The following is a 26,742-nucleotide window of genomic DNA, read 5'->3' as shown; positions in this document are numbered from 1 at the left end:
CTATATCCAGATGATCCCACTCGCTTATCTGGCCCCCCGTGTAGAATTTGGATGTCCAGAAATCTGGAGGGGCAGCTCCCTTTGAATGCACATTTCCACTTTCTTATGAGTACCTTTCCTCCACGATGCCTTAGGGGTCAGTGGTTCCAACATTCTCACCTTGGTTCATACACTGGGTAATCACAGCTACTCTCTTCACTTTACCTTCTACCTTGACCCTAGTGAGTCCCAGACCTGGTCTCAGTCCAGCCTTTTCTCTCAAACCCCATCTCCACCCACATGCCCCCCAGGGTCCCCTCAGCATGTCCCAAACTGCGCTGACCAGCCCTGGCCCCGGCAGACCTCTTTCCTCTCATCATCTCCATCTTGTCCTTCTGAACCTAATGTAGGAATCAAAGACCGCTCTTCCTCTGTCTCCAACTGGGCATTCGAGTTCTGTCCGTTCTGTTATCCTTTTTTTTTTTTTTTTTTTAATGTTTATTCATTTTTGAGAGAGAAAGAGCGGGGCAGGGGCAGAGAGTGAGGAGAACAGAAGATCCAAAGCGGGCTCCGTGCTGACAGGAGCAAGCCCAGTGTGGGGCTCGAACTCACGAATCGTGAGATCATGACCTGAGCTGAAGTCGGACGGTCAGCTGAGCCACCCAGGCGCCCCTTTCTGTTATCCTTTTAACCTCTGCTACCGTGGTATCAGTGTGGCCCTGGGTCAGCTCTCACCTAGGTGGTCCACAGAGGCCTGCAACCCCCACCTGGCTCCTTCCCCGCCGCTGCAGTCCATCACCCACAGCGTAGCCAGAGGGACCATCTGACGGCCCAAATATGGTCTCCCTGTTCCCTGCTCAGAGCCCTTCAGTGCCTCCCCAGGGCTCGAAGCCTGTGGCCCGCATTCCTTAGCATAGCTTGAAGGATCCTTTGTGAGCTGGCACCTGTTTTGTTTTCAACTAACTTCCCAAAAAGGTATCAGACCTCAGACCCTCTGCCACCCCAAGAGACATGCAGTCCTCACCAATGACATGCTTTCTGGAAACCCTCTGGGCTTTTGCATAAGCTCCAACTGACTTTTTCCCCCCAATACTTCTAAATAACCTCTTGCAGGTGAAATCTGTGCATTGGGGGTGGGGTGGGGAATGTGTGTGTGTGTGTGTGTGTGTGTGTGTGTGTGTGGTAAAATCTGCATAACATAAAATTTAGTATTTTGAACATTTTTAAAGTATTTATTTATTTATTTATTTTTAATTTTTTTTTTTCAACGTTTATTTATTTTTGGGACAGAGAGAGACAGAGCATGAACGGGGGAGGGGCAGAGAGAGAGGGAGACGCAGAATCGGAAACAGGCTCCAGGCTCCGAGCCATCCGCCCAGAGCCTGACGTGGGGCTCGAACTCACGGACCGCGAGATCGTGACCTGGCTGAAGTCGGACGCTTAACCGACTGCGCCACCCAGGCGCCCCAAAGTATTTATTTATTTTGAGAGAGACAGCATGAATGGGGGAGGGGTAGAGAGAATGGGAGAGAGAGGGGGGGAGAGAGAGAGAATCCCAAGCAGTCTCTGCACCATCAGCATGGAGCCTGATGCGGGTCTCGAACTCACGAAACTGTGAGATCATGACCTGAGCTGAAAGCTTAACCAGCTGAGCCACCCATGCCCCCATCATTTTGAACATTTTTAATTGTACCCAGAAGTAGTCAGTATGTTCCCAGTGTTGTGCTGCCATCACCACCATCCATCTCTAGACTTTTCCATCATCCCATGCAGACTCCAAGCCCATTAAACACTAACTCCCCCATCCCTTCTCCCTCGAGCCCCTGGAAGCCACCATTCTTTTAGTCTCGGTGTGTTTGCCTGTTCTCAGCACCTCATAACAGTGGAATCATACAGGACACGTGTCCTTTTGCGGCTGTCTTATTTCATCGTGACGTCTTCTGCGCTCATCCGTGTTGTACCATGTGTCGGAATCTCCTTCCTTTGGCAGACTAATATCCCACTGTATGTACGTGCCACGTTTTGCTTATCCACTCATCTGATGGGACATTTGGACGGACGGCTCCCACCTTGTGGCTATCGTGAAAGATGCTGCTGTGAACATGAGTGGATGATGTCTGTTCGAGTCCCTGCTTTCAATTCTTTGGGGGTATAAACCTAGAAGTAGAAATGCTGGATCATATGGTAATTCTATGTTTAACTTTTTGTAGAAACTGCCATACTGTTTTCCTTTAACTGCCTTTTAGAGCATCCTTCCCTGCCTCCTCTTCAGCATTTCTTCGTTTAAACAAACCTGGTGTTGTTCTTTTTCATTCTTTAAAACTCAGCTCGGGGTTTCCCTCCAGAAAGGCTTTCACCACGTGAGTGGCCACCCTCCTTTGGGCTCCTGTCACACCCCATTAATTCCTCTACTGTGTTAGTTTCCCCGTGGCATGATCATTTTTGGCTCACTTGGTTTTTTTCCCCCCTTCTACCCTGAGCTGTTTGGGGACAGGGATGGTCTCATCTTTGTGTCTCAAGTGCTTCAGATTATACTCGGCATGTAGGTGATGCTTGGCAAATAGTAGGTGACCGGATGCCCTGAACTGGGCTTTTCTGTGTAGCTGCCAGTGTGTCCCCACTGAACGGGACCGGTGTGTGTCCGTGAAGCGGGCTTGTCTCTTCCCATGGAGTGGGAGAAATGGAGTCACTGAGACGTTGCCTTTTCTTCCTTGAGTGTCTTGAGGTGGATAGAGTGACGGAAGGAAGGGGCTGCTGCCTGCAGAGGTCCTCTGAGAAGCGTCCCTGGACCACCCACACCAGAGTCCACAGGACTGCTTGTCAGCTTGCAGATTCCCGGAACACGCCCCAAACTTCCTAAATCAGAAACTTAGGAGGCAGGTGAAGGCTGGGTGTCTGAAGTTCGAGAACTGCTGGCCTGACCGCCTCCGCCGTCCTGTTCCAGCCGGTGTGCACAGCCGTCAGCTGGCTGGGGAGCCTGGGCTTGGTGGGACCTAACGGCTGGGTCTTTAGCAGGAGGGCCTTCGGGGCGGGGGGCGGGATGGGGTGCCGCTTCCATCCATCCTGTGGGAAGATGTGGCGTGTCATCCGCCCGGGAGGACGGCGGGGTACCTTGCTGGAGAGGCTGAGCAGCAGCCGCGAGTGGAAAGTCCTGATTTAATCACAAAAGCCCAGCTGTGCTTCCCTGGGAACTGCCTCATCCCATCTGTAGCAGGAAGTCTGTTCCCTAGAAGCTGGGGGGCCGGGTGGCCCCCTGCAGAAGCGCTGCTCTGACCTTGTGGCCGCCCAGCCCCTTGAGCTCCCTCAGCCAGGCGGCTCACGTGCTTGGTGTGGCACAGAGGAGTGTGCAGCTGGCTGTGCTGGAGACCGTGGCAGGTGCAGGCGTACTGAGTCTGGGGCTCTAGGACGGTATTTCTCAGCCCTTTGGTGCCCCTGGCCTCTTAGAGACTTTACTGCTCTGTGCCCTTCCCCCGGTATGGGCGCGCGTGTTAGGCATATGAATTTTTCAAATAGTTTCGAGAAGGCCCCGAGTGCCTCTGTTCTGAGCCGAAAGTGCTCTTAGTGGGCTGTTGGGGGCACCATCCTTTCCCCACAGCTTTCTGAGCCTGACACCTGAGTTGGAGGAGGGGGTGGAGTGAGGGTGGGGGGGTTGACTTGGAGCCAAGCCAACGATGTCCCTGCGGGAGGCAGCGGTTTCAAGTGAGAGAGGGAGGCTGTGGGCAGCTCCATTCAAACGCCAGGAACTTTTCCAGAATATTCGAGAGTGCCGACACACCTTCCCAGGCCGAACGTTCCAGACTAGAAGGGATTCAGGGCCTTTGCATGTGCTGTTCCTTTTCTGCCTTGAACATCACTCCCTGCTGTCCTGGCCTGGCTGCCCTCCCACTCACAGGCCTTCCCTGACTTCCCTAAGCCCTTTGTCCTCCTCCTGTGCTCCTCTGCATCCTTTTGTTAAGTATTTATCCTTCTTGGTGTTTGCTCATTTGCATATACTTGTGTGTTTCTCTGTTGAAGCTCCTCCTGGTCTGTAAGTGCACAAAGGCAGGAAACGGTTTCATTCACCCCTCTATTCCTAGCACCCAGCCAAGTCCCTGATGGGGGGGGGGGGTTGCTTACTACAGATCTGCTGGGTGGAGGCAAGCAGTTCAGGTCTGAGAAGTGGCAGAAAAGAGGCAGGGTCGGCTCTCTCTGTTGTTTCCTGCCAGCGTGGCCCTCGCTCGCAGCCAGGCGAGGGGGTCGTGAGAGCAGCAGCCCGGGTCCCGGGAAACAGCATCTCACCCTTCCTGCCCTCCCTCTCGGTCTGTATTCAGGGGAGCGCTTGGCCAAGCCGGAGAGAGGCAAAATGAGAGTGCACAAGATCTCCAACGTCAACAAGGCCCTGGATTTCATCGCCAGCAAGGGAGTCAAGCTCGTGTCCATTGGAGCCGAAGGTGAGTGAGGCCTGCTGGTGGGCTGGCTCCTCTGAGGAGCCTGAGTTTCTGCTCTCTGCTCTCCTGGCCTTTTCTGCCCTGACTCCCAGAGTCCTGCATCACTGGGGGCATTTGGAAGTGAGGCTGCCGGCACCTCCACCTGGTCGACCTGTGGATTCTGCATGTAACAAATACGCTTTCCATCCAGTCTCTGTGCCCCCCACCCCCGGGTCTGCCTCCTGGAAAGCCAAGGGCCAGCTCCCTGGTCCTCACCCCAGTGCCAGCCCCTCCTCCACACGCCCAGCCTAATCCTGGTGCCGTGGGGTCCCATGTGAGCGGAATGCTACTTCCCTCACCCGAAGGCCTGCCTGCACTTTGCTGCCCGGGGTGGGGAATCCTATTGCCTGGAGAGTGTCAGACACGGACTGGGTTGGACAGTGAGGGCTGCCCCAAGGCCCCACAGAGTCCCGGGAAGACTGATATCCAGAAGCCTTCTGGGACATTCAGGGACATTCCGAATAGCATTCCTCTGCCTGTTAGCTTCTTGACTCTTTTTTTCTTCACTTGAGAAAAACAAAAAAACAAACTTTAAAGCTCAGTATAAATTGTTATTAGCTTGTTCTTAATGGTTTAGAAGAGGCAGTGCAGTTTCTTGTGTGCACTGGGGCGGCTCTGAAGGATTTGGGGAGGGTGGAGGTGATTAGAATAGGACACCCTAACCAGGCCGTTGTCAGGACTGTGTCCCAAGGACTCAGCCAGGACTCAGCGGGCACCTGCCGTGCAGCACCAGAAATCTAGAGATGGAAAGAGTCTCCGTCCATTCATTCATGATTGAAGGTGTGTGCACGGCTGCGATCGCTGAGCACATATGCTGTGGAGGGGGTGTGCCAAAGCCCCGTGTACCAGTGATCTCATTTAACCCTCACAGTGGCCCTCTCTGGTGGCCCCAGTTATCCTCACTTGATGAGAAGGAAATGGATGCCCTGACGAGATGAAATAACTTACTTAACATCCCAAGGGCAGTAAATGGCAAAACCAGAACTCAGACCCAGTCTGCATGACCCCAGAGAGATGCCCCTGGAGAGCAGCCTTTTCTTAAAGAGGGTGGGGGACTTGCTCCAGTAAATCGCAGGAGCAGATCTCTCTTCTGGTTGATGAATTGAAAGCCCCTGGCGCCCTTCTTTTCTAGAAATTGAGGGATTGAATATTGCTACATCAAACACAAATGTTAGCACGGTGTTGGCAAAGTGTAGCCCATGATGTCAAATGCGGCTGACACGGGTTTTTGTAAATACTGGAACGCAGCCACACCTGTCTGTTTGCATATTATCTGTGTCTGCTTTCCCGCTACAATTGGCAGAATAGTTGCGACAGAGACCATATGGCCTGCAAAGCTGAAACTATTTCCTGTCAGGCCTTTTACAGAAAAATGTTGCCATCCCCTGCCTTACTGGGGACTCAAGCTAATGCTTGAGCGGTCATGGGTAGGGCCTCGTGTGGCCCGGCACACCTTCAGCTGTGGAGCAAAGACTGCATCTTCCACATCCGTGTGGCGCCGGCTCCTCACAGTGTGATGCACATAGTAGGTACTCAGTAAATGTTTGAAGGACTTGCACACGGCAGGGTACTTGGTTTTCTGAGTGGGGACGTATTCTCTGCTTTTTAACAAGAAGAAAAGAAAAGAGTAGGTTGGTCTGTTAGGGAGGAATAAAGACGTGGCAGAAAAAGTTTCAACCGAGCAGGGCTGGGAAACCAAAGAAAATGGCACTCACTCAGCTGGTCTGGAGCAACCACACATGTCCCCTGGGGCCGGGAAGTGAAGGATGGAGAAGGTGGGTCAGGGATGACTGTAGGGATGGGTGGGGATTGTGGAGAACTGGGAGAGCATGTCCTTCTAAGCGGGGCACCTGCCATGCATCTCTAATCGTTTGTTGCTCTCTGGGAATGTGGGTTCCAGCATCGCCACATCTTTCAGTGTTTTAAAAGAAGCCAGAAATCCAGATTTTTAGAAAGAAAAATTTAATAGCTATCTAACAACAACAAAAAAAATGTTTTTTTTTTTTTTTTTTTTAAACTCTGAAGTCCAAAGGGGAGGAGGGAAAGGGCAGATGGGAGGGAATAGCGCTTGGTTCTGGCTCTTTGCCTGGTTGGACAGGATGCTTTGCATGGGATATCCCCTTTGACCTGAGGGCAGGCCTGTAGGGTGGGTATCACTGGCCACATTTTACAGTCAAGGCAACAGAAGCTTACAAACGTTGCTAGGGTTTTGAACCCAGGGGTTTGGGCTCCAGAGCTGAGGTCTGAACTTCTTCCTGTCACTCCGGACACCGTTGGAGTCCCATGCGGGGGCCAAGGATAGGACTGTCCCATCAGCGACCAAGTGGCGGGCCAGGTTGGCTGTGCTCCCCCCAGCAGGGGGTGAAGAGCAAAGACAGACACTGGCTCAAACTCCACCCAGCACCTCTGGCCTTCCCAGAAGTCTGTTAACCAAGCTGGCCACAGTTTCCAATTTTTTTCACATGGGCTCACTCCTCTAAAGATTTTTATTATTATTTTTTAAAGTTTATTTATTTGAGAGAGAGCACACCCGAGCAGGGGAGGGGCAGAGAGAGGAAGAGAGAGAATTTCAAGTAGGCTCCATGCCATCAGCCATCTGGAACAAGATGCTGGGCTCGAACCTGTGAACCATGAGATCATGACCCAGGCTGGAAGTTGGACACTTAACTGACTGAGCCACCCAGGCGCCCCTCCTCTAAAGATTTTTAAAGGGTCCTTTAAAATGAGATCATCCTTACCTTCTCTCCGCCTGCAGGAGTCAGGGCTTCAGGCTGAGCCTTCCGCTTTGAAATCCTCTCTCCCGTTTCACGGTGAGCACTGAGATCATGCTGTGATGGCTGCCCTGCTGTGCCAGGACACTGGACGAGGCCACATGTGGGCTTTGTTTATTTTAATGAAATGAAGTTTACCGCTGTAGACTATATAACAAAACGCAGTGGAGCGGATCACCCGGAATGAGCTCTCCTGGGGGCTGGGCTGGCGTGGGGGGAGGTGTTGCTGGTTGCCCTGAGGAGCCATTCTGGGCCGAGGGGAGCAGGTCTGGCGTGGGCAAGACCTTTATTTTTTTTATTTTATTTAAAAAAAAATTTTTTTTTTCAACGTTTATTCATTTTTGGGACAGAGAGAGCGTGAACGGGGGAGGGGCAGAGAGAGAGGGAGACACAGAATCGGAAACAGGCTCCAGGCTCTGAGCCATCAGCCCAGAGCCCGACGCGGGGCTCGAACTCCCGGACCGCGAGATCGTGACCTGGCTGAAGTCGGACGCTCAACCGACTGCGCCACCCAGGCGCCCCAAGGGCAAGACCTTTAAAGAACTATCATGTGGTGCAAGAACTAGACTCCGGCCAAGCCCTGAAGGGCAGAACCAGGCCCGGGAGCCCCCCTGGGCAGGCTGATTCTGCATGATGGGCAGAACCCACGGGAATGGAATGGGTGCTCCCCGGCGGGGGGGCATATGGCCCCTGTCCCTGAAGGTGTTCAGATGGAGGCCGAAGGCAGGGAACTTCCGTACATCCCGAAGGGATTAGGATAGGTCCTCACGGTTTCCTTTACCAGACTTGGTTTAGTGTCCAGACTTCATAGAGTTGAGGCTTGTCCTAGGTGAGTGGTTGGGATTTAAGCAGGTGAGAGGACCCGGGAGGATTTATGTTAAGATCTTTGGGCAGGGAAAGCTTGATGGCTTTGGGGGCCAAGAGCTTGGCGGTGCTCTTGATGATTTCTCACGTGTCCTCGGGGTGGAGGGGGTAGTGGGTGCAGTAACTAAAGCATCGATCTGGGAGGTGGTGACATCCAGGTCTAGTTTCTGTCAGGTGGAACGTCTTCATTCTGCCCTCTGAATCGTGTGCAGGCAACCGCATCCCTGGAGTGGGGGCAGGGGGTAAATGCAGGATGCGAGCAGCTCCTTGGCTGGCCATAGACCAGAAATTCAGAAACATGCCGCTTCTTCCCACACCCGTGGCACACATTGTAGTCTGTCATTGTGGTTTTGTCCACAGGGCCCAGTGGTGGCCTTGGGACCCTCCTTTTGGACCCAGCATGCGTGGTAGCCCCCTGATGTAAAGCTGCTGGTGAGATGGGGTGTGCCTGCTCCAAACATACAGATGCCTGGGAAAAGGGTTTGTTCTGGGGCTCCTCTGGGGAGGGCTGTTCTCTGGGGGTGGGACCGGGAGCCAGTGGGCCCTGAGGCTGGGGTGGTGCATGGGGTATTAACACCCCTCCCCCCTTTTTGCCTGTACTTGTCTCTCCTCTTTCCTGGAGGATCAGGTATGAGTGAGAATTCAGGGAGCAAAACTCCCTGGGGGTTTCTAGGGGAAGGAGGGAGAGAGGAGTAAGCAGGCAAAACCCAAGAAAGAAGGCACTCTGTCTCCCTGAGCTCGTCTCCCTTAGTGCTGGGAGGGTGCTGAGCTCCGGGCCAGCAGGAGGCACGAGTGTTTGGCCTTCACGGTTGGGGCAGAGGCGGGAACCCATGTAGCGGCCTCTCCTCCGATGGGAAGGTCACGTGGCCCTGTTACCACCGGAGCCTCTTCTAGGCTTTAAAAAAATGCCCCCTGTATTTGAAACACCGTCCCTGAAATTTCATACTTGCTTTTTCCACTTTCCATATTACAAAGATTTCTCCAAGTCATTAAAAAGTCATGAATGTAATATTTAGTGGCTGTGTTAATTGTTGAGCCCAGCTGTGCTCTGTCCCAGACCTGGGTCCTGCCCTGGAGGAGCTTGAGTGTGGTTATGTTCTCCCAACCCCAGGCCTGGGTGACCGCCACCCATTCACCCACATGTGTGTAGTGACTTCCAGTATTCATTCATTCATTCATTCACTCATTCATTCATTCAGCAAATGTTGATGGAGGGCTTCTTCTGTGCCAGGCACCATGCTGGGCTCTAAGCAGCGATGCAAAACAGAAAAATTGTTCCCCCCTTGGAGCTTATGTTCTGGAAGGGGAACAGAGAAAATACACACATACATGCGTCAGAAGGGGAAAAACCAAGCAGGGAGTAAGGTGGGAGGTTTCTAGGAGAAGATGCAGTGGGGATGGGAGGGAGGTGAGGGACAAGTCACATGGGGGCCATGTGACTGGAGGAGATGGGGGGACCGTGAGGACCTCACTGGCCACTGGCTTTGACTCTGAGTAAGGTGGGAAGCTATGGAGGTTCTGAGCATGGGGGTGCCAGGGGCTGGGGATTTACTCAGTCACACCTCGAACTTGGTATATTCTTGAAGTTTCCAACTTGGGGCCATGATAAATGACCCTACGACAAACTCCTTTATGCAGTAACCTTACTCTGCATTTCAGATCATTGTCTAGGGACAGATTCCTAGAGGTGGATTTCACCGTGAAAAAGTCGAACAACTTCAAGGTGCTTGATCCTGTTGCCAAATTATTTCCCAGAAAGTGTTTTTTTCAACCAGTTTATACTTCTAGCCACAGTGTGGTAGCCTTGTTACCATCATGGTGTGTGTTCCTTGTTTTTTAACTTTGCTAATTTAGTAGCTGGGAAAATGTTATCTTCTTTAATTACAGGGAGAAGGAACATGGTTATAAATTGGTTATATTTCATATTTTGTGAAGTATTTATTCATGTTTTTTGCCTATTGTGAATTTAGATTTTTTTCCTTATCAATTTATATAAACTCTTTTATTTTTTAAATTAAAAAAAGTTTTAAATTTATTTGTAATGTTTTATTTATTTTTGAGATAGCGCAAGCAGGGGATGGGCAGAGAGAGAGGGAGACAGAGGCTCCAAAGTGGGCTCCGTGCTGTCAGCACAGAGCCCGATGTGGGGCTCGAACTCACAAACTGGGAGATCATGACCTGACCCAAAGTCAGACGTTCAACCGACTGAGCCACCCAGGTGCTCTCCCTGTATAAACTCTTTAAACATTACAGATACGAAACCATCGGAAGTCACTAGTGAAAAGGCATTTTTGAAAAACCGAATCTTTATGAACTGACTCCTGACTGATTAACTGCCTCTACTTCCCCCCAGCATGCTCTGCAAAGAGCTGGCTGGCTCTCTTACCTGTTAAAGAAATGGTGGTATGCTACTCAGTTGTCTGTCTCTAACCCAGGTCCTCTGACTCGGGTCTGTGTCCCGCGGGTATCTGGGGCTCTGGGAAGGGCATTTAAAGCCGTCATTAGCAGGAAGGGTTACATCCTGTCCCCTGTCCGACGTGGACACTGTTCCTTCTAGACCCCACGCCCCATGCAGGCTCCACAGAGTTACCTCCCACCCCCCGCCCCCCGCCAGGAAGCAGCAACACTGCTCTGTACCTTCTTGGTCACGTGGCAACATGCAGTTTTGCCCTCACTTTGGAGGGGATAAGATGTTAGAATCTTAGAATGTCATCTCCTTAATGGAATCTACTCTTGTTTAAGGGGTTTGTGGGAAGCAGACCCTAGTGGACATGGGCTCAGGATATCGGGAGTTCCTGGAACTTACTCCTTCTCATGGTTCTGGTAGGTTTGTCCTACAGTTAGCTTTTCAGGTTGGGAAAAAAAAAAAAAAAAAGATATTCTTTGGATGCCAAACTCTTAGCTGAGAGTACCTTGCCATGGGGCCGGGTTACTGTCTCCTGGTCTGGAAGCAGGTGAGGGTTAGGGATCAATGTTTGTTGGGTTGATTATCTTCTGATGTGGACACTGGCTTTTTGGGTATGGGTGGCTATTTTGAGAGCTGTGATCGCCCAGACTTCCCTGACTCATAGAATTGCCAGAACATTTGCGATGATTTAGAAACATCTCCCTTTTCTCTGTCAGGCTGGTGAAGACACCCCCTTCTCTCTTGCCTTCCCAAATGTACCCCATTGGAATTGATCACACCTGCCTTGTGCTCAGGGTCACCTCCAAATAGATTTCTCTCCTGTTACCTGTGGTACCTGGTTGTACTTTAAAAACCCATACCCACTTTTCCCTAGAAGTGGAGCTGTGTGGTCCTTGATTTACTACATGGTACACCCATGGATGTGGGCACTCCGGGAATTTTAACTCTGTCCCTGCCAAGAGCCATCCTAACATGTCCTGATGCCATTTCTGTAGAAATCGTGGATGGGAACGTGAAAATGACCCTGGGCATGATCTGGACCATCATCCTCCGCTTCGCCATCCAGGACATCTCTGTGGAAGGTGGGTCTTCTGCTCTGTTCCATTAGTCCCTGAGCCCCCTCCACTCCCCTGCCCTTGCCATCACATCTTCTTTCCTGGACTCAGCCTGGAGAACTCCCTGACCCCTGGCAATGGGGGCTTAATCATGGGCCACATCTTGGGCTTCTGACCCTTTGCTGTTATCTGCCCTCCCTCCTAGTCTGTAGAGAAATAAGAACTGATTGGGGTTCTGGTTTCCACTGGTATGTTGGCCCCTGGGGAATCCCCCTGACGCTAAGCCTGCCTGAGGTTGCTCTGGGGAACTGGAAACCCCACCTGGTTTGTGGGCTGTTAAATCCAAAAAGGTAGGGAGATAGCAGCGTGGAGGGAGTGTCTTGGGATTCTGAGTTGACCCCAGGTCCTCCACTTTGCTCCCACAGCACCCTCTGGTGGCCACTTCGCAGATCTTTAAGAGGCCACCATAGTTTGGGGCTGGGAACTCTGAACTTTTGGTTCCACACTCCAGCAGTTTCTGAGCTTTATATCTGATATGCGTGTATTCATTTTGTAATAAGTTGTATTTGTGTATTGGAATTCATATTATGAAACCTATACCAAAACAAATTTCAAAAAGATGACACGGAGATAATATTTTTAAAATATTTTTTATTCATGGGGCGCCTGGCTGGCTCAGTCATTGGAACATGTGACTCTTATCCTGGGGTTGTGAGTTTGAGCCCCACATTGGGTGTAGAGATCACTAAAAAAATACACTTTAAAATTTATAATTTAAATTCATTTTATCAGCCAGGAATCTTTTTTTTTTTTTTAATCTTTATTTATTTTTGAGAGAGAGATCACAAGCAGGGGAAGAGTATAGAGGGAGGGAGAGAGAGAGAGAATCCCAAGAAGGCTCCACACTCCCAGCACAGAGACCGTTGTGGGGCTCAAACCCACGAACTGTGAGATCATGACCTGAGCCAAGACCACAAGTTGGATGCTTAACCAACTGAGCCACCCAGGTGCCTCTATGGCCCAGGAATCTTATAAAGACTTTTATTCAAAGTAATTTTTTTTAATGAGAATAATGCAGATTAAATTGTTTGCTTATAGAAATCTTGGTTTGACACATGATGACACAGCCATGTGAAGGTCTAAGTTTGATTTATAGATACTTGGTATTTAGGGCTGAAGTGGTTAAAAATGTGTCCACAATAGTCACTTCGAACATGGTTCTTTTTAGTAATGATGGATATAAATCCATTTTCAAGTTGCCTTCTTGATAAGTTTGATTTTTTTTAAGTATTTATTTATTTTTGAGAGAGATAGAGACATAGCACGAGTAGGGGAGGGGCAGAGAGAGAGGAAGACACAGCATCTGAAGCAGGCTCCAGGCTCTGAGCTGTCAACAAAGACCCTGATGCGGGGCTCAAACTCAAAAACCACGAGACCATGCATGACCTGAGCGGAAGTCAGATGCTTTACTGACTGAGCCATCCAGGCGCCCTGATTAGTTTAATTCTTTGGGGCTGACCTTGTCGGCTCTGGTTAAATTGTCGTTGTTTTAATCTTGTAATATAGCTGATGAAAAGCTGGAGCTGAGTAGAAGCATTAGCTTTGCTGATTTTTTAATTGTTTGCTTGTGCTTGAAATCTTATCTTTGCAGGAGTCATTTAATGTCATTTTAAAGTCCATTTTGTGAATTGAAAGGAAAGGAGATCATCCATGAACCCTCTTTGCTGGGTGCCGTATCTGCAATTCACAGATGTGAACACGTGGGGGCAGTGTCGTTTGCAGCCCTTCTGTGTTGGGAGCTCCTGGGGTCCCCTCAGATACCTGCCTGCTTTATCTTACAGGCACCTGTCTGCTTCACACGTGCAGCAGTGGTGTCAATCCGTGCATTAAATACAAGGCAACTTTATGTTTTAGATGATCCTAATGCTTTTGCCCCGTATAGCTGTGTGTACTCTGCATGGCCTATGTACTATGTACCCCTGTCTGGAGATTCTGGGACTTCAGATTCCATAGACCAATCAAACATAGACCTGATACAGCTTGCTGATTGATTTTGTAATGCTCCCATGTCTTTGAATAACAGGGAGTGATGGGGGAGACCTGAAATTTTGAAAGGTCATTGTCTCAGTGTTTGAATGTGGAACGTGGCCAGCCCTGAAAAGCTGCCTAGTTTGCTTCTTTGTTTCTCAAATAGCTACTCAGACTTTGTCAAGGAAATAGACTTGATGGCCTGGAAGCAGCAGGGTTGCCATCTAGGGGGTCTTTGTACGGACCCTGGGGTCATGGTGGGGCCTCCCCATGAACCAACACCCCTCCCTCCACCAAGCCAGCCCGCTGACCTCTCTGTCCTTCATCTCCCTCCTCACAGAGACTTCCGCGAAGGAGGGGCTGCTCTTGTGGTGTCAGAGAAAGACGGCCCCTTACAAAAACGTCAACATTCAGAACTTCCACATAAGGTGAGTGGCCAGGGGCGGAGGGGCTCTTGCAGAGCGTCAGCTGCTCCCCCAGGCCCCTTTGGCTGGGTTAGCCTCAGCTCCAAAACAGAGCAGGGGTCCTTGGGGAAGAAGCTGCTATCTCAGGGTGTGCCGCAAACCCTTTGATGTGGCTGCTTCTACGCACTTTGGGTCGACGCCCCAGCTGCTGGAGAGCTCCCCAAGGAGCGTGTCCTGTAGGTTCCAGCCTAGGGCACTGGAACAGAGCAGAAGGGACAAAGATCTTGGCGGAGAGGATAGTTGGATATGACAGGTGTGCAAACGTCCTGTGCCCCATAGAATCTTGACCCCAGAGCCTGGGATTGTGGCCAGAAGGAGTGTGCCTTCCCATCCTGTCTTCTCACTCCTGCTCCGAAGCACTGTGGGTTCACCTCTGGTACAAAGTGGGGGACCCCCCGCCATCCTTGCTTAGAGCTTTACCCTTAGAGCCCGGCCCTACTCACCAGCTTGCCCCCCACCCTTCTCTCTCCCTTGGGCAGCTGGAAGGACGGCCTCGGCTTCTGTGCCTTGATCCACCGACACCGGCCTGAGCTGATTGACTATGGGAAGCTGCGGAAGGTATGTGTGCTTCCCTGACTTCTTGCTGCCAGAGCCCTCTTGCTGGGTCCCTGACAGAGGGTGGGGGTGAAGTGCAGGACTGGGCCCTTATTCTGAGGGTCCATGGCCATGGTAAGGGGGGGGGGGTTGGTCTCCTTAGACTAGTCCAGGAGATAGCCTACAAGAGAAAGAGAAAAACACCTTCACCGTGAGGGCCGCTGGTGTACCCTCTGTGCACAGCACGCATGTACTTGCTGACCCGAACAGCTCACAGAATGTCCGAACCCCTGCAGCCTTTTGTTGGGGTATTGAAACACTAATCGGCATCGCCCCCTTCTATTTTCTGGGTTTTGTAAAGTGGATATAATATTTTAAATTTAAGCTGTTTGCATATTCTTAGAGGCATTTACCCCCGTCCGTGTCCAAGAGTTGCTGTTGGACGGTCCCCGCAGGTTCCTGTCACTGTTGACGTTTGGCTGGGCGATTTTCTTTTTTCTTTTTTTTTAAACTCTATTTATTTTGAGAGAAAGAGAGAGAGCACGAGCAGGGGAAGGGCAGAGAAAGAGAGAGAGAGAGAGAGAGAGAGAGAATTCCTCTGCACTGACTTCCTCTGCACTGACAGTGCAGAGCCTGACTCGGGACTTGAACCCACGAACCATGAGATCATGACCTGAGCCGAAACCAAGAGTTGGACGCTCAACCGACTGAGCCACCCAGGTGCCCCATGGGTGGGGGATTTTCTTTAGCTGCTTCTTGATTTCACTTAGGGTCTTGACATGAAGCTGGTGGATTTTCCTGAGCACACGTATGTGTTGTGGAGCAGACCAGGGCGTGGGAGCTGTGTTTCTAACCTCGAGGTGTGGTGTCTGGGCTGGCCAAGACCTTGGAGAGGCCTGTCTGGGACCACTCTGACCTCACTCACCAGCTTCCCTCTCAGCCCATCCCAGCACCAAGAGGCCACCCCTGGAACCCTCCCCACACCCCCAGTTGATGATCTAGACCTTGGGTTGGAATGTCACCTGTCCATGTGTGTGAATCTCTTGACAAGGCAGCTGCTAGGAATGGCTCTTCTTGTATTTCTCCACTTGACCTTGACACTTGGAGAGCACAGTGTCCCGTGAAGACCCCCATCTGGCCTGTGCCCCCAGAAGCAAGGCTGGATGTTGCCGGTACGGGAGCTGCTCTGGGAACTCCATGATGGTGTCAAGCCCTCCGTTTCCAGGGTGTCGGGGAGGAAAGGAGCAGACTCCCACCCCCTCCAGTTTCTCTAAGTCGGGCCAAAGCCTGAGGCTGGGGTCTTGGCCCACCCGCTGAAGGAGAGAAAGCCTTCCTGCTCTTGCACGTGGCTTTGGACAGCTAATGGGTAGGAGGGTCCCTGCACTCTAAGTCAGCTGCCTTGCAAGGAAGAAAATCAGGTTGAGAACCCCCTAACTTACCTGAACGCTGTGTGGCCACATCAAACAGAGCTGGGGCGAGAAACCCTAGAAGCAGTGATTTTTTTCTTTAAGGGGCACCCTCACGTACTGGGGCGCCTGGGTGGCTCAGTCAGTTAAGCGTCCAACTTTGGCTCAGGTCATCATCTTACAGTTGGTGAGCTCGAGCTCCACATTGGGCTCTGTGCCTCTCTTTCTCTCTCTCTCTCTCTCTCTCTCTCTGCCCCACCCCCACTCGTGCTCTATCTCTGTCTCTCAGTGAATGAACGTTAAAAAAAAATATTTTAAAGAGGCATCATCACATACCTCCTTACTGTTTGCCTGATGTGCTTTGGTGACAAGCGTGCATGTGTCCCTATGGCGGTGTGTGGGGTGACAGCCACTTAATCTAGAGCTGTTGGCCACCCCATACAAAGTGGGATCCTGCTGGCTGTGACTCTATAGTCCCTTCCCCCATTCCACAGACTCCAGGAGCTTCAGCCATTCCAGAGGTGAGGGTCTAGGGGCCTTGGTCTGATACCTAACCAGCCACCCACCCCCGTGTGTCTTTTCTTTTTTCCCTGTTTCACTGTGTCTCCCCTCTCCTTAATTCAGCAGCATCAGTAAAATCCAGCCCAAATCCTAGCACAGACCTGCTCCCACTGAAGTGTGGATGCTTTCCAGAAAGCACAGGTTGCCAGAGCCAGCTGGCATTGGGACACAGGGGAGAGCCATGGGCTCTTGACTGGGAAGCTCTTCCTGCTGTGGCCTTAGGTGGGCACGGGGGCCTGGCGGTCCCTGGGAATCGAGTGGGGCAGGCGGGTGTGCAGGACTGCTTGAGGCCCTGGACGGAAGTGACTTTCACTGCTTGGCAGTGGTTTTTAAATCATTCTGGAAGCTGTCAGAAGCTTTCCCAGAAGGACTCCACCTTCTCTATTTTAAGCAGTTTCTTCCTGAAAGTATCCGGAGTGAATGTATTGATTTCTTTGTAACTTTGTGATTTTCATCGTAGCAAATGGGGAAACGGGGTCCCGGGCTGACAAAACCAGGGGGCACCGAGACGTGGAGGGGGGAGGGTCAGCAAGGAGCTCCCATCACTGGGTTGTGTGTTTTCCCACGTCAAAAAAAATTCTTTTAACTGTGGTAAAATGTATATAACATAAAACGTAACATACGTAAAAACACAGAACACGTATAATCTAAAAGCTTTAACTGCGTCGAGGCGTATGGGGTGGTGACAGTGCATTCACCTGACTGTGCCGCCATCACTCTCCGCCTCCAGGGCTCTCTCCATCTTGCACAACTCCAACTCAGAACCCGCTAAACCATCACTCTCCCCTCCCCCTCCCCCAGCCTCTACCTTCTGACTCTATGAATCTGACTCTAGATGCCTCGTGTAAGTGGCATCGTACGATATTTGTGTCTGGCTCGTTTCACTTAGCGCGATGTGTTCAAGGTTCACCCTGCTTGTGCCGTGTGTCAGAATTTCCTTCCTTCCTTTTTCAGGCGGAGTAAGAGTCCGTTCTATGGATCGCACAGTTGGTTTATCTCTTCATGTGCCAGTGGGCTTTTGTGTTATTTCCACCGTTGTGAATCCGGGGGTGCGCACATCTGCTTGAGTCCCCGCTTTCAATTCTTCGGGAGATATGCCCAGAAGTGGGCCTGCTGGGTTACAGGGATCCCTGTGCTTCACTTCTGGAGGACACTGTGTTCCACAGGGGCCGCACCATTATATATTCCCACCAGCAGTGCCCACGGGTTCTGATTTCTCCACGTCCTCGCCAGTCCCCAGTTTTCTGGATGTGGCGGTAGAAGCCAGAATAGTCGAAGGTTGTGGCTGTGCGAAGGTGCCCTCAGATTTTGTGGAATGTGAGCACCGGAGGGGCTTGAGGGAGCCTAGTCCAACTCTTGAAAAACAGCTGGGGAAGCTGAGGTCGGGTTACGTACCAGTCCCACCGGCTGGTGGCAGAACTGAAGCCAGGAGCCAAGAAGGACGATGCCCAGGCCAGCGCTCTGCTCGCAGCGTGTAGTTCCTAGCAGTTCTTTCTTGGGCTGTAGGCCAGTATTCTCCATCCCGTTTCTTTTTTTAAATTTTTTTTTTTAATGTTTATTTATTTTTGAGACAGAGAGAGACAGAGCACGAATGGGGGAGGGGCAGAGAGAGAGGGAGACACAGAATCAGAAGCAGGCTCCAGGCTCTGAGCCATCGGCCCAGAACCTGACGCGGAGCTCGAACTCACGAACTGCGAGATCGTGACCTGAGCTGAAGTCGGACGCTCAGCCGACTGAGCCACCCAGGCGCCCCTCTCCATCCTGTTTCTGGCAAACTGAGGCTTGACGGGGAAAGATGGCATTTTAACCGCCCACACAACAAGCGCTGGAGGTGAAGCGAGCCTTGTACACACAGAGCTGGACCTTGAGGACCACACCTTGGGGGAGAGAGGACTGCAGAAGTCCCCTCTGCCCCCCAGTCTTTGGTCACCTGCATGGGGGTAACCAGTGACTTCTTGGGCCTCTCACATGCCTTTGTCCTCGTCTCCCTCTAGGATGACCCACTCACAAATCTGAACACAGCCTTTGATGTGGCAGAGAAGTACCTAGACATCCCCAAGATGCTGGATGCTGAAGGTAAAAGGCGTCTCTGTCTGTGCCTCTGGCCCTTTTCTCACCCGGGAAGGGTGGGGCCCGGCAGCCCGAGGTGGGAAGAGAAGAGGTCTGGTCTCTGGGACCTCATCTGGGGAGCCTGGGGGTCACCTGCCGCCGGGGATTCCTCGGTTCCCTGGGGTTTGGAGGGGAGGCTAGCTGGTGCTGAGAAGGGCTTTGAGGCCGTTTCTGCATCAGCTGCCTAAAGATGGTTCTCATCTCTGTCTTGGAGTTGAGGTAGAGGGTGCTGGGGTGGGGCACCGCGTTCCTCTGTTGTTGTAGCCAAGGGAAAAAAATCTTTCCCCTTACCCTCTTAGGCTGTCCAGCTGGGATCCTGCACATTAGACTGGCAAAAGACATATTAACAGGAGAAAAGCAAACAGAGGTCTCTTAACAAGTGCATCGTGTGTACACACATGAGAGCTCTCGGTGATGAGTCCTTCATAGGGTGGTTAGGAGTTTGGGGTCTATATCCATACCCAACTTATACGGGAAATGGAGGGGACAACTGGCATTTATAGAAAAACAAGTGACTTTTTAGAAAGATGAATGGGCCCTTAGAATGGGAGGGAGAGGTGATAGTTTGTGACAATGTGTGTCTGGGGCCATTTTCAAATATATGCAAAAGCAGGGGGATAGTGTAGGAACTTCCATTTACCCAGCATATAGATAAAACAATTAGATTTTGTCACTTTTTTTCCCTTTTGTTTTCTTCATTGGAATATTATCAAATAAATCCCAGACATCACAGCATTTCACTACCACATACCTTAAAAATATTCTTACGTAACCATAAAACAAATGTCATGCCTAGGAAGGCGACTGTAAATCCTTGATATATTGACTGCCTAATTCAAAATCAAATTTCCCCAATTGTTTCTTTTTAGAGTTTTATTATTTTGTTTTTTATTTTTTTTTTAATTTTTGAGAGAGAGAGACACAGCACAAGCAGGGCAGCGAGAGAGGGAGACACAGAATCTGAAGCAGGCTCCAAGCTCTGAGCTATCAGCACAGAGCCCGACGTGGGGCTCGAACTCCTGAACAGTGAGATCATGACCTGAGCTAAAGTCAGATGCTTAAGGTACTGAGCCACCCGGGCACCCTTTAGTTTTTTTTTTTAAGCAGCATTTTAAATAAAAGATACTTTAGAATTCCCTTAAAAATCATATTTATGTAGGGCACCTGGGTGGCTCAGTTGGTTAAGTGTCCAACTTCTTTTTTTAATTTCAAGTTTATTTTATTTATTTTGAGAGAGAGAGAGTGCAAAAGGGACAGAGAGAGAGGGAGAGAGAGAGAATTCGAAGCAGGCTCCACACTGTCAGCACGGAGCCAGATGCAGGGCTCAAACTCACGGACCGCGAGATCATGACCTGAGCCGAAGTCGGACGCTTAACCGACTGAGCCACCCAGGCGCCCCTTGAGTTGGTTTGTTTTAACCAGGATCCAGATAAGGCCTGCACATGGCGTTTAGTTCTGTTTCTTATGTCTTTTCCAATCTGTAGTACTTCCCTCCTTCCTTCATCCCTTTTTTATTCCTGCCGTGAAACTTGTTGCACAGACGGGGCCAGCTGCCCATGGAATGTTCCTCATTCTGGGTTTGTTGTTTGCTTCCTTGGGTCACTGTTTCTCTCCTCCCTCTACCTCTCATGTTCCTGTAAGCGGAAGGAAGCTGAGTCCAGAAGCTGGTGAGGTTCAGGCTCAGCCTGTGGCCCAGAAGACTCGGTGATTCTGCAAGCTTCTTTCCGCATCACATCAGGAAGTGCATCATGTGTTCGCCAGCTGGCTTTTAACTCCAGATTTTTCTTGACAGACATCGTCGGAACCGCCCGACCGGATGAGAAAGCCATCATGACTTACGTGTCCAGCTTCTACCATGCCTTCTCCGGAGCCCAGAAGGTACCCGCCCCCCCCTTCCCCTCCTTCCTTGTGCAGCACACCTCGGGCCGGGACCCAAACCATGCGCCCCCGCCCCCCCCCCCCCCCCCCCCGCCTCTCCCTGGCAGCAGGGTCTGGATGGCGCGTCTCTCTGGTAGAGTTAGCTCCCGGTGCCAACGCGGCGTGCTGCTCTCGCTCGGCTCCTCTCCCGCCCTGCCCCTCTGTTCCTCTTCTCCTCTTCCCCTGCAGTCTCTGAGAGGACTGGGCTCGAGCTCGCCTTCTGGGGCCCAGAGGGCTGGCTTGAGCAGGAAGAGCTGCATGTGTGGAATCAGCCTGGGGGTTCTGGACTCCTGGAAGCTGCAGTAGGCAGCAGTCCCTCCGCGCCCACCTTTGTTGAAGCCACAGGCTTTTTAACACAGCAGCCGGGCTTCCCTTAGGGAGGCGTCTCCTGTCCTCACTGACCTGTTTTACAAAGGTGTCGTGAAGCCCCCCGCCTTTCTCCCACTCATGGGCATGATGTAGCAAATCTGTCCGCAGCTTTTTTTTCAGGCCCTGATGCCTTCTGTATCCTGCCGGGGACCCACATGTGGGGTCACTCTGCATGCTGTATTTACAGACATAAGCACAGCCCCTTGGAGGGGGATGAGAGGATGTGGGCCGCTGTGAGCCCCTTCAAATGTCCCGGCCCAGTTTTGCTCAGGGAGGCCTGAGTTTAAAGTCCAGTTGTGCGGGTTGCACACTGCACAAGGGTACCACAACTAAAGAGCGCTGAATATTTTTGTTACCAGGCTTAGCTCAGGCAGCAGAAGCCTCTCTCCCAGACCCCACTCACAGGCAGGACCCTGGAAACACAACATGCAGGTTGACAGGACCACAGGCTGGGCCTTCACGGTGTCGAGCCGTGGACCTGTCACATCAGGTTGGATGTGCTCAGGCCAATTTCCCACCCTCCGCATGGAGTCTGAGTGACCTGTCTCCAAATGCATGATGGGGGCGCTCCCCCCTCCCACCTCTGCCCAGCCTTCCCCTCTGCTCTCTCTCTCCCTTTCCTGTCTCAGCCTGTGCCCTCCACCTCCTCACCCTTCTCTCCTCCCACCATCTCATTTCGTCTCTCTCTGCCCGTTCCCTCATCTGCTGTCTGTGCGTCTGTCTTGCATTCTCCCTGTCCGCCACGGCTGTTTGCGTTTATTCTGTGCTGCTGCTCCTTTCTCCTCTCAACCTCTTCTCCTTCTCTGTGCAGATGTGTAGGCACGCTAAGGATGGGAAGGCCATGTGACCTAATGTTTCATGTCACTGCCACGCCTTCTTGGGTGCGCAGAAGGTGAGCTCTCCCTCGGCCTCGCCCGCTCTCCCTGCCGCCCTCCGCCCACCTCTTCCTTCCTCCCTGGATGCTCCGGCCGCAGTCCGTGGGCCTGCAGCCCCTCCTCCTCTTGTAGGAGGGCAGGGTGCTCTCTGAACCTTGGCCGGTTGAAGACGCCAGAGAGCCCCAGCCTCTGGATGGCCCCTTGTGTCTCTGACCATGCACACTGGGCTTAGTGGAGGTCACAGATGGGAAAGAAGCTCGTGGTCTCAGCTCCTTCCCTGGACCCTGAGTCAAGAGCCCTTATCCCAAGCGATATGGCTCTGGGCTATGCTTCCTAACTATTCCCTTAAACATTCAGGACCCCTTCATTTTCTCTCCTTCCCGCTCAGTCACAACCATCCTTTCAAAGTACCCAGCAGACAGGGCAGGGAGAAGCCTTCCTGCCTTCTCCCTGGTGTCCAGGCCAGAGGCTCAGAGCCCTTCCCAAGCAGGCCTGCCATGGACGTGGTGCAGGTTGCGCACTCCACAAGCCTGCCATGTGTGCACCATAGACCATGGAGATTTGGATATTTGTTACAGAAGGAATCCTGCAGATGGCAGTAACAATATTCTCTAACAGATCAGTATGACAGTTTTCCAATAGGAATGCCTTGGGAAGAGGTGCCTTTAAAAAGTTACACAGAGGCACGTGGGCTTGTAGCAACCCCGTCCCCTGGCTGGACGGGCACCAGAACCCTCCTCGCCTTCCTTGCAGGCCTCACTGGCACTGAGACGGGAGAGCTGCCCCTCGTGGAGGCTTCCGTGACTCACAGGTGTCCTGGCCCTCCCAGGATCCCCAGCCCCCTCCAACCTCCTCTCCGGCCTGCCTCTTGCTTCCTCCTGTTTCCCTCTGTCCCACCTCTGCTGCTGCTCTCTCGTCAACTTCTTCTGGCCCCTCTGAGCCCCCACCTGTCAGCCAGGTTGTGAGCAGCATCTGTCCCCTTCCTTGGTGGGCCCCCCAACCCTGATAACCACAGAGGGCCTGCTTGCCCGCCTCTGTAGCTAGACTGCTCTCTGCTCTGGGGTTTTCCAGCTCCTCCTCTCTGTCCCCTGCCCCTCCAGGGGTCCTCTCCTGGGCTTCACGCCTGCCGACACTGGCCTTCCCTGTGTCCTGGCTGATGATAATGCTCGGACGGGAGTGTGTGCGTGCGTGTGCGAGAGTGTGTGCACGTGCGTGTGCGTATGTGCGTGTGCATTAGCAGCCTGCTTTTCTCCCTCCCAGATCTCATACCACCTCTCCCCACGCCCCTCTTCCCTCCCTCTCATCCTTGTTGCAACCATTTCACACTCCTTTTGTCCACATTCGAGGACAAGGTCACCAGTGTGGGGCTGGGGGCGGGGGGGCGGTGGCGTCCATCTCATGTCCTGGGTCGGGGGCCTCTCCTAGAGTTGCCCGTAACCACTTCTAAGGATTCAGGCAACTGCTTAGAGCCAAACAGACCAGGGGGAGGGGAAGCTTCCTCCTCTCCTTGGAAGAAGGACGATTCATTCCGACTCACACACTCTTCGTGTCTTGACTGTCTCCGTGTCTGATGCCAGTGGGGGGCCATATTCTGAAACCCATGCTCAGTACATACATGCATGCACCATACGATGGTATACACATGCGCGCACACGCATGCACATGTGTACACGTGTGCACGCGTGTGCGCGCGTGTGTGGCCGTCCACGCACCCACACAGGGGCGCGTCGTTGGTTTTCCTTGTCAGGTGAGGACCGACTTCTGTTTGACATGTTGGTTTGGGTTCTGACTCTTTCTCAGTTTTCCTTTGCCCTCCTCGTCCCCCGCGTCGATTTAGAATCAACAGAAAGCACCAGATTTTTGTTTATGTAGTTTGTGCCTTAAAGTTCACGGTCTATTGGGAATGTTGTAGAAACAGCCATTTAAAGCACAGGCTAGATCTGCTGCAGGTGTTTCTGGATGCTTTCAGGAGTAGATGGTGACGTTTGCATCTCTTCGTTTGGCCCCTTGCTTGCTTTTGTCACATCGTGAATCTCCTAAGGGAAGGAAACAGCCATTTGTGCCCTTGAAGGAGTATGGTCCATCTGGGGAAACCCTGAAACCTGGAAGCCAGCAATGGCTGCGGTCTAGTCAGTGCCTTCTGTGCTGTGGGCCTGAGCAGGGGATGGGCGGGGGGGGGGGGGGGGGGGGGGAGGGCCACGGGGCTGCACCACACGGAGGCTTTCTTGAACAGGAGGCACCTGGTCTTGGGGGTCTTAAGGGTGGAGTAGGGGTCCTCAGGTGAAAGTGCGGCAAAGATCAGGAAGGCGGTCACAGCTTGTGTGACAGCTTCGAGATGTCACAGGTCAGCCTGTGAGGGGACAGCGAGTTAGCCCTGGTCCTCTGCCTGGGGTGAGGAGCACAGGGGGAGCCAGAGACGGGGAGCAGGCTGTGTGCCTTTGCCTGCGGGCCTGGCTGGCAGGGGTACTGGGGCTGGGTGCTGACTTAGGCACAGGGAGAGGCTAGGCTGTGGGAGGAAGGAAATGGGCAATTCTAGATAGATCTGGGAAATTCTCGACTAAAAAGGTCACAGATGACATTTTTGTGGCATTCATGTGAATCTGTGGCTTGTGGGTGGCAGAGCCATTGTGCGTCATTTGGCCACATTTGGGTGTTAGATGTTACCTTAATTAACTACCTTGTACCAGCGAGTTCGATGCTGCGTGTTAGCACAGCAGTGTGGCTTTGGGATAGCAGAGTTTCAGTTGGGATAGCTAAGTTATTAGTACTCCAGGAATAAGAGTCCATAACTTAAAAAAAAAAGTTACTAATATAAAGCCAAACAGATTGTTCTGTGTTAAGCTGTATAATAATATAACTTAAAGTAAGTTGTGAAAATATAAACCAAGGGAAGGCAAATGCAGATTTCTAGAAGTCTCCCTTTTTTGTGTGTGTGTTTATTGCCTAGTGTTACAAAATATTTTCTCAGCCCATTTACGATATTTACGCTTCCACCCCTTGTGCAAATTCTGCCAACATCGGAAAGGCCTGGGCACTCTGTTTGCTTCTTGGGTTCTGGAACAGCCCATCTCCTCTTGCGGGAACTGCCCGAGGCCAGGAATCTCCTATGGTTGTTTTTCTGATGGCGTTTCAATTTCTGTTTCTCTCAGAGAATGAATCTTTCCTCCCCTAGAACAAATCTCTCCTTTGGGCAGTCTCTTTAGGAGCTGGTGGTGCTAAGTACATCTCTCCTAAATCCCTCATGGTGATGGCGTTCTTGTGGCCACGGAAGAAACAGTTTCTAGAAAACTAGAAAGTGGGATGCTAGGGTAAGCCTGGGTCCCACGCTCAAGAGTCCCGCTTGCCTTCCACCCCAGGGATTATGTCCTTCAGGCCTTACCACATTGGTCTTTCCTGCATGGTCTCTGTGACCTCCTGGGCTGGTGGTGGTGGATGACTGAACCCTTCTTTGTAAAGGGACCTTGTAAAGGGTGAGACTGCCAGCCAGGGGGAGGGAGTTAAGCAGTGAGTGAAAGAGATGGGTCAAGGTCTTGAGGTTTCTACTTTTTTTTTTTTCTTTCTTTTTTCCCCTAACGTTAAATCTGGGTTCCAGGAGTCTGCTTCCTTCCTAAAGGTAACCGTGGAAGCTGGGCTGTCCCTCGAGGGCAGAGGCAATCCAGATGGAGTTTGCAGACAGCTCTCTTAAAGAAAGCTCTCTTGTTCCATGATGCCCGTGCTTTCTTTCCAAAGACAGATTTCCTGGTTATAATGAGTGGTTTTCTCAGTCTCTGCTGGTGAAGCCACCTACGAGTGGGGCAGGCTGAGCCGCAAGCTTGGGAAAGAGGTGGGTCTCTGCAAAAAGTCCCCAGGTGGCCCACTTGGGAACGTCCCCCAGACGGCATCCAAAAGGAGCCTCTGTTGATCCTAGAACAGTCCGTCAACAGGCTCTGCGGATGGGTGAGGCTCCTGAGGCTCAATGGATTATCTCCTAAAATCCCATGAACGCCGGCCTCACTCAGTCTGCCAGTTTGACCGACTGACACACAAGTCAAAGCTTATGACCACCGAGCCCAGGATTTCAAGACGCGTCGGGGGTAACGAGGCCAAGGAGGGCTTTATCCTTGAGACATCTCAGTGACAGCTGCTTCTTGCCTATGATGCGTGGCCATCTCTGATTCTTACCCACTTGGTCAGCATGTTGGGCGTAGCTTACTTATGTCAGCACAGAGACCACTGGCCCCTGTGTCCCCTTCCCCGGCCTTCACAGGAAATGGCCCTGGTCGCTTCAGGCAGATTGCTACCCCCAGCCCTCTTCATGGGGCACATTGGCATGTTTCCCATGACCTTGCTCTTTCCAAGGGCCCCACGTCTTCTGGCACAGTCTCCGGGAAAGAATATCTCTCCTTGTCACCTTTTGGTATTCCCTGTGGTTACTTGTTGGTTCTTAAGAGGAAGGACAATCAATCAAGAGCTCCATGGAAGAAATGGTCATGGCATCTCCAGGGCAGAGTTAGGTCAGAGGGCAGTGGGGTGAAGGTCTAAGGATGTGACTCCTTGCCTCAGTTTCTTGAGACCCAAGACTCAAAGTGCCCATCTTGGAGGCCCTCTAGCCATTCCCAGTTGCCTGGTGGAGGCCTACCTGCTCTAACACCTTGCCTGGGGCGGGGGGTGTGATCTCCTGACTTTGAGTTTGAAAAGACCTTTATGCTGACCTCATTCTGCACGCCCCCCCCATCCCAGCAGCCACTCCCAATCACGGGATTTGGTGGCTGTGTATCCTATTTGAAAAGTTTTGCAAAGAAAAAACATTTACATTTTAATTACTCCTTCTCAGTTCAAAGCACCCTCATTCTCAGGAAGTTCTTCTTCATGCCTAGCCTCAGTTTATCTTGCTGCAGTCAAAACCCATTTTGCCTTGTTCATCAACCAGTTGTGAGGTCCCATCTTTCTATCCCCTA

The 26,742-nt window shown here is 51.8% G+C and overlaps 1 protein-coding gene across 8 annotated transcripts in view; it reads left to right on the top strand.

Moving 5' to 3' along the window:
- Positions 1 to 26,742, top strand: part of ACTN1 (actinin alpha 1) — a 96,759-nt gene that overhangs the window by 51,911 nt on the left and 18,106 nt on the right. For all 8 annotated transcript variants that reach the window (XM_030319400.1, XM_030319394.1, XM_030319402.1 and 5 more), the window contains exons 3-8: positions 4,290 to 4,409; positions 11,483 to 11,569; positions 13,911 to 13,998; positions 14,514 to 14,592; positions 18,530 to 18,611; positions 20,437 to 20,522. In XM_030319400.1, coding sequence (XP_030175260.1) covers positions 4,290 to 4,409; positions 11,483 to 11,569; positions 13,911 to 13,998; positions 14,514 to 14,592; positions 18,530 to 18,611; positions 20,437 to 20,522 — 542 coding nt within the window. The remainder of the gene's footprint in view (positions 1 to 4,289; positions 4,410 to 11,482; positions 11,570 to 13,910; positions 13,999 to 14,513; positions 14,593 to 18,529; positions 18,612 to 20,436; positions 20,523 to 26,742) is intronic.

Source organism: Lynx canadensis, chromosome B3, assembly GCF_007474595.2.
Source record: "Lynx canadensis isolate LIC74 chromosome B3, mLynCan4.pri.v2, whole genome shotgun sequence".
NCBI lineage: Eukaryota > Metazoa > Chordata > Mammalia > Carnivora > Felidae > Lynx > Lynx canadensis.
This window is presented reverse-complemented; position numbering and strand designations above follow the sequence as displayed.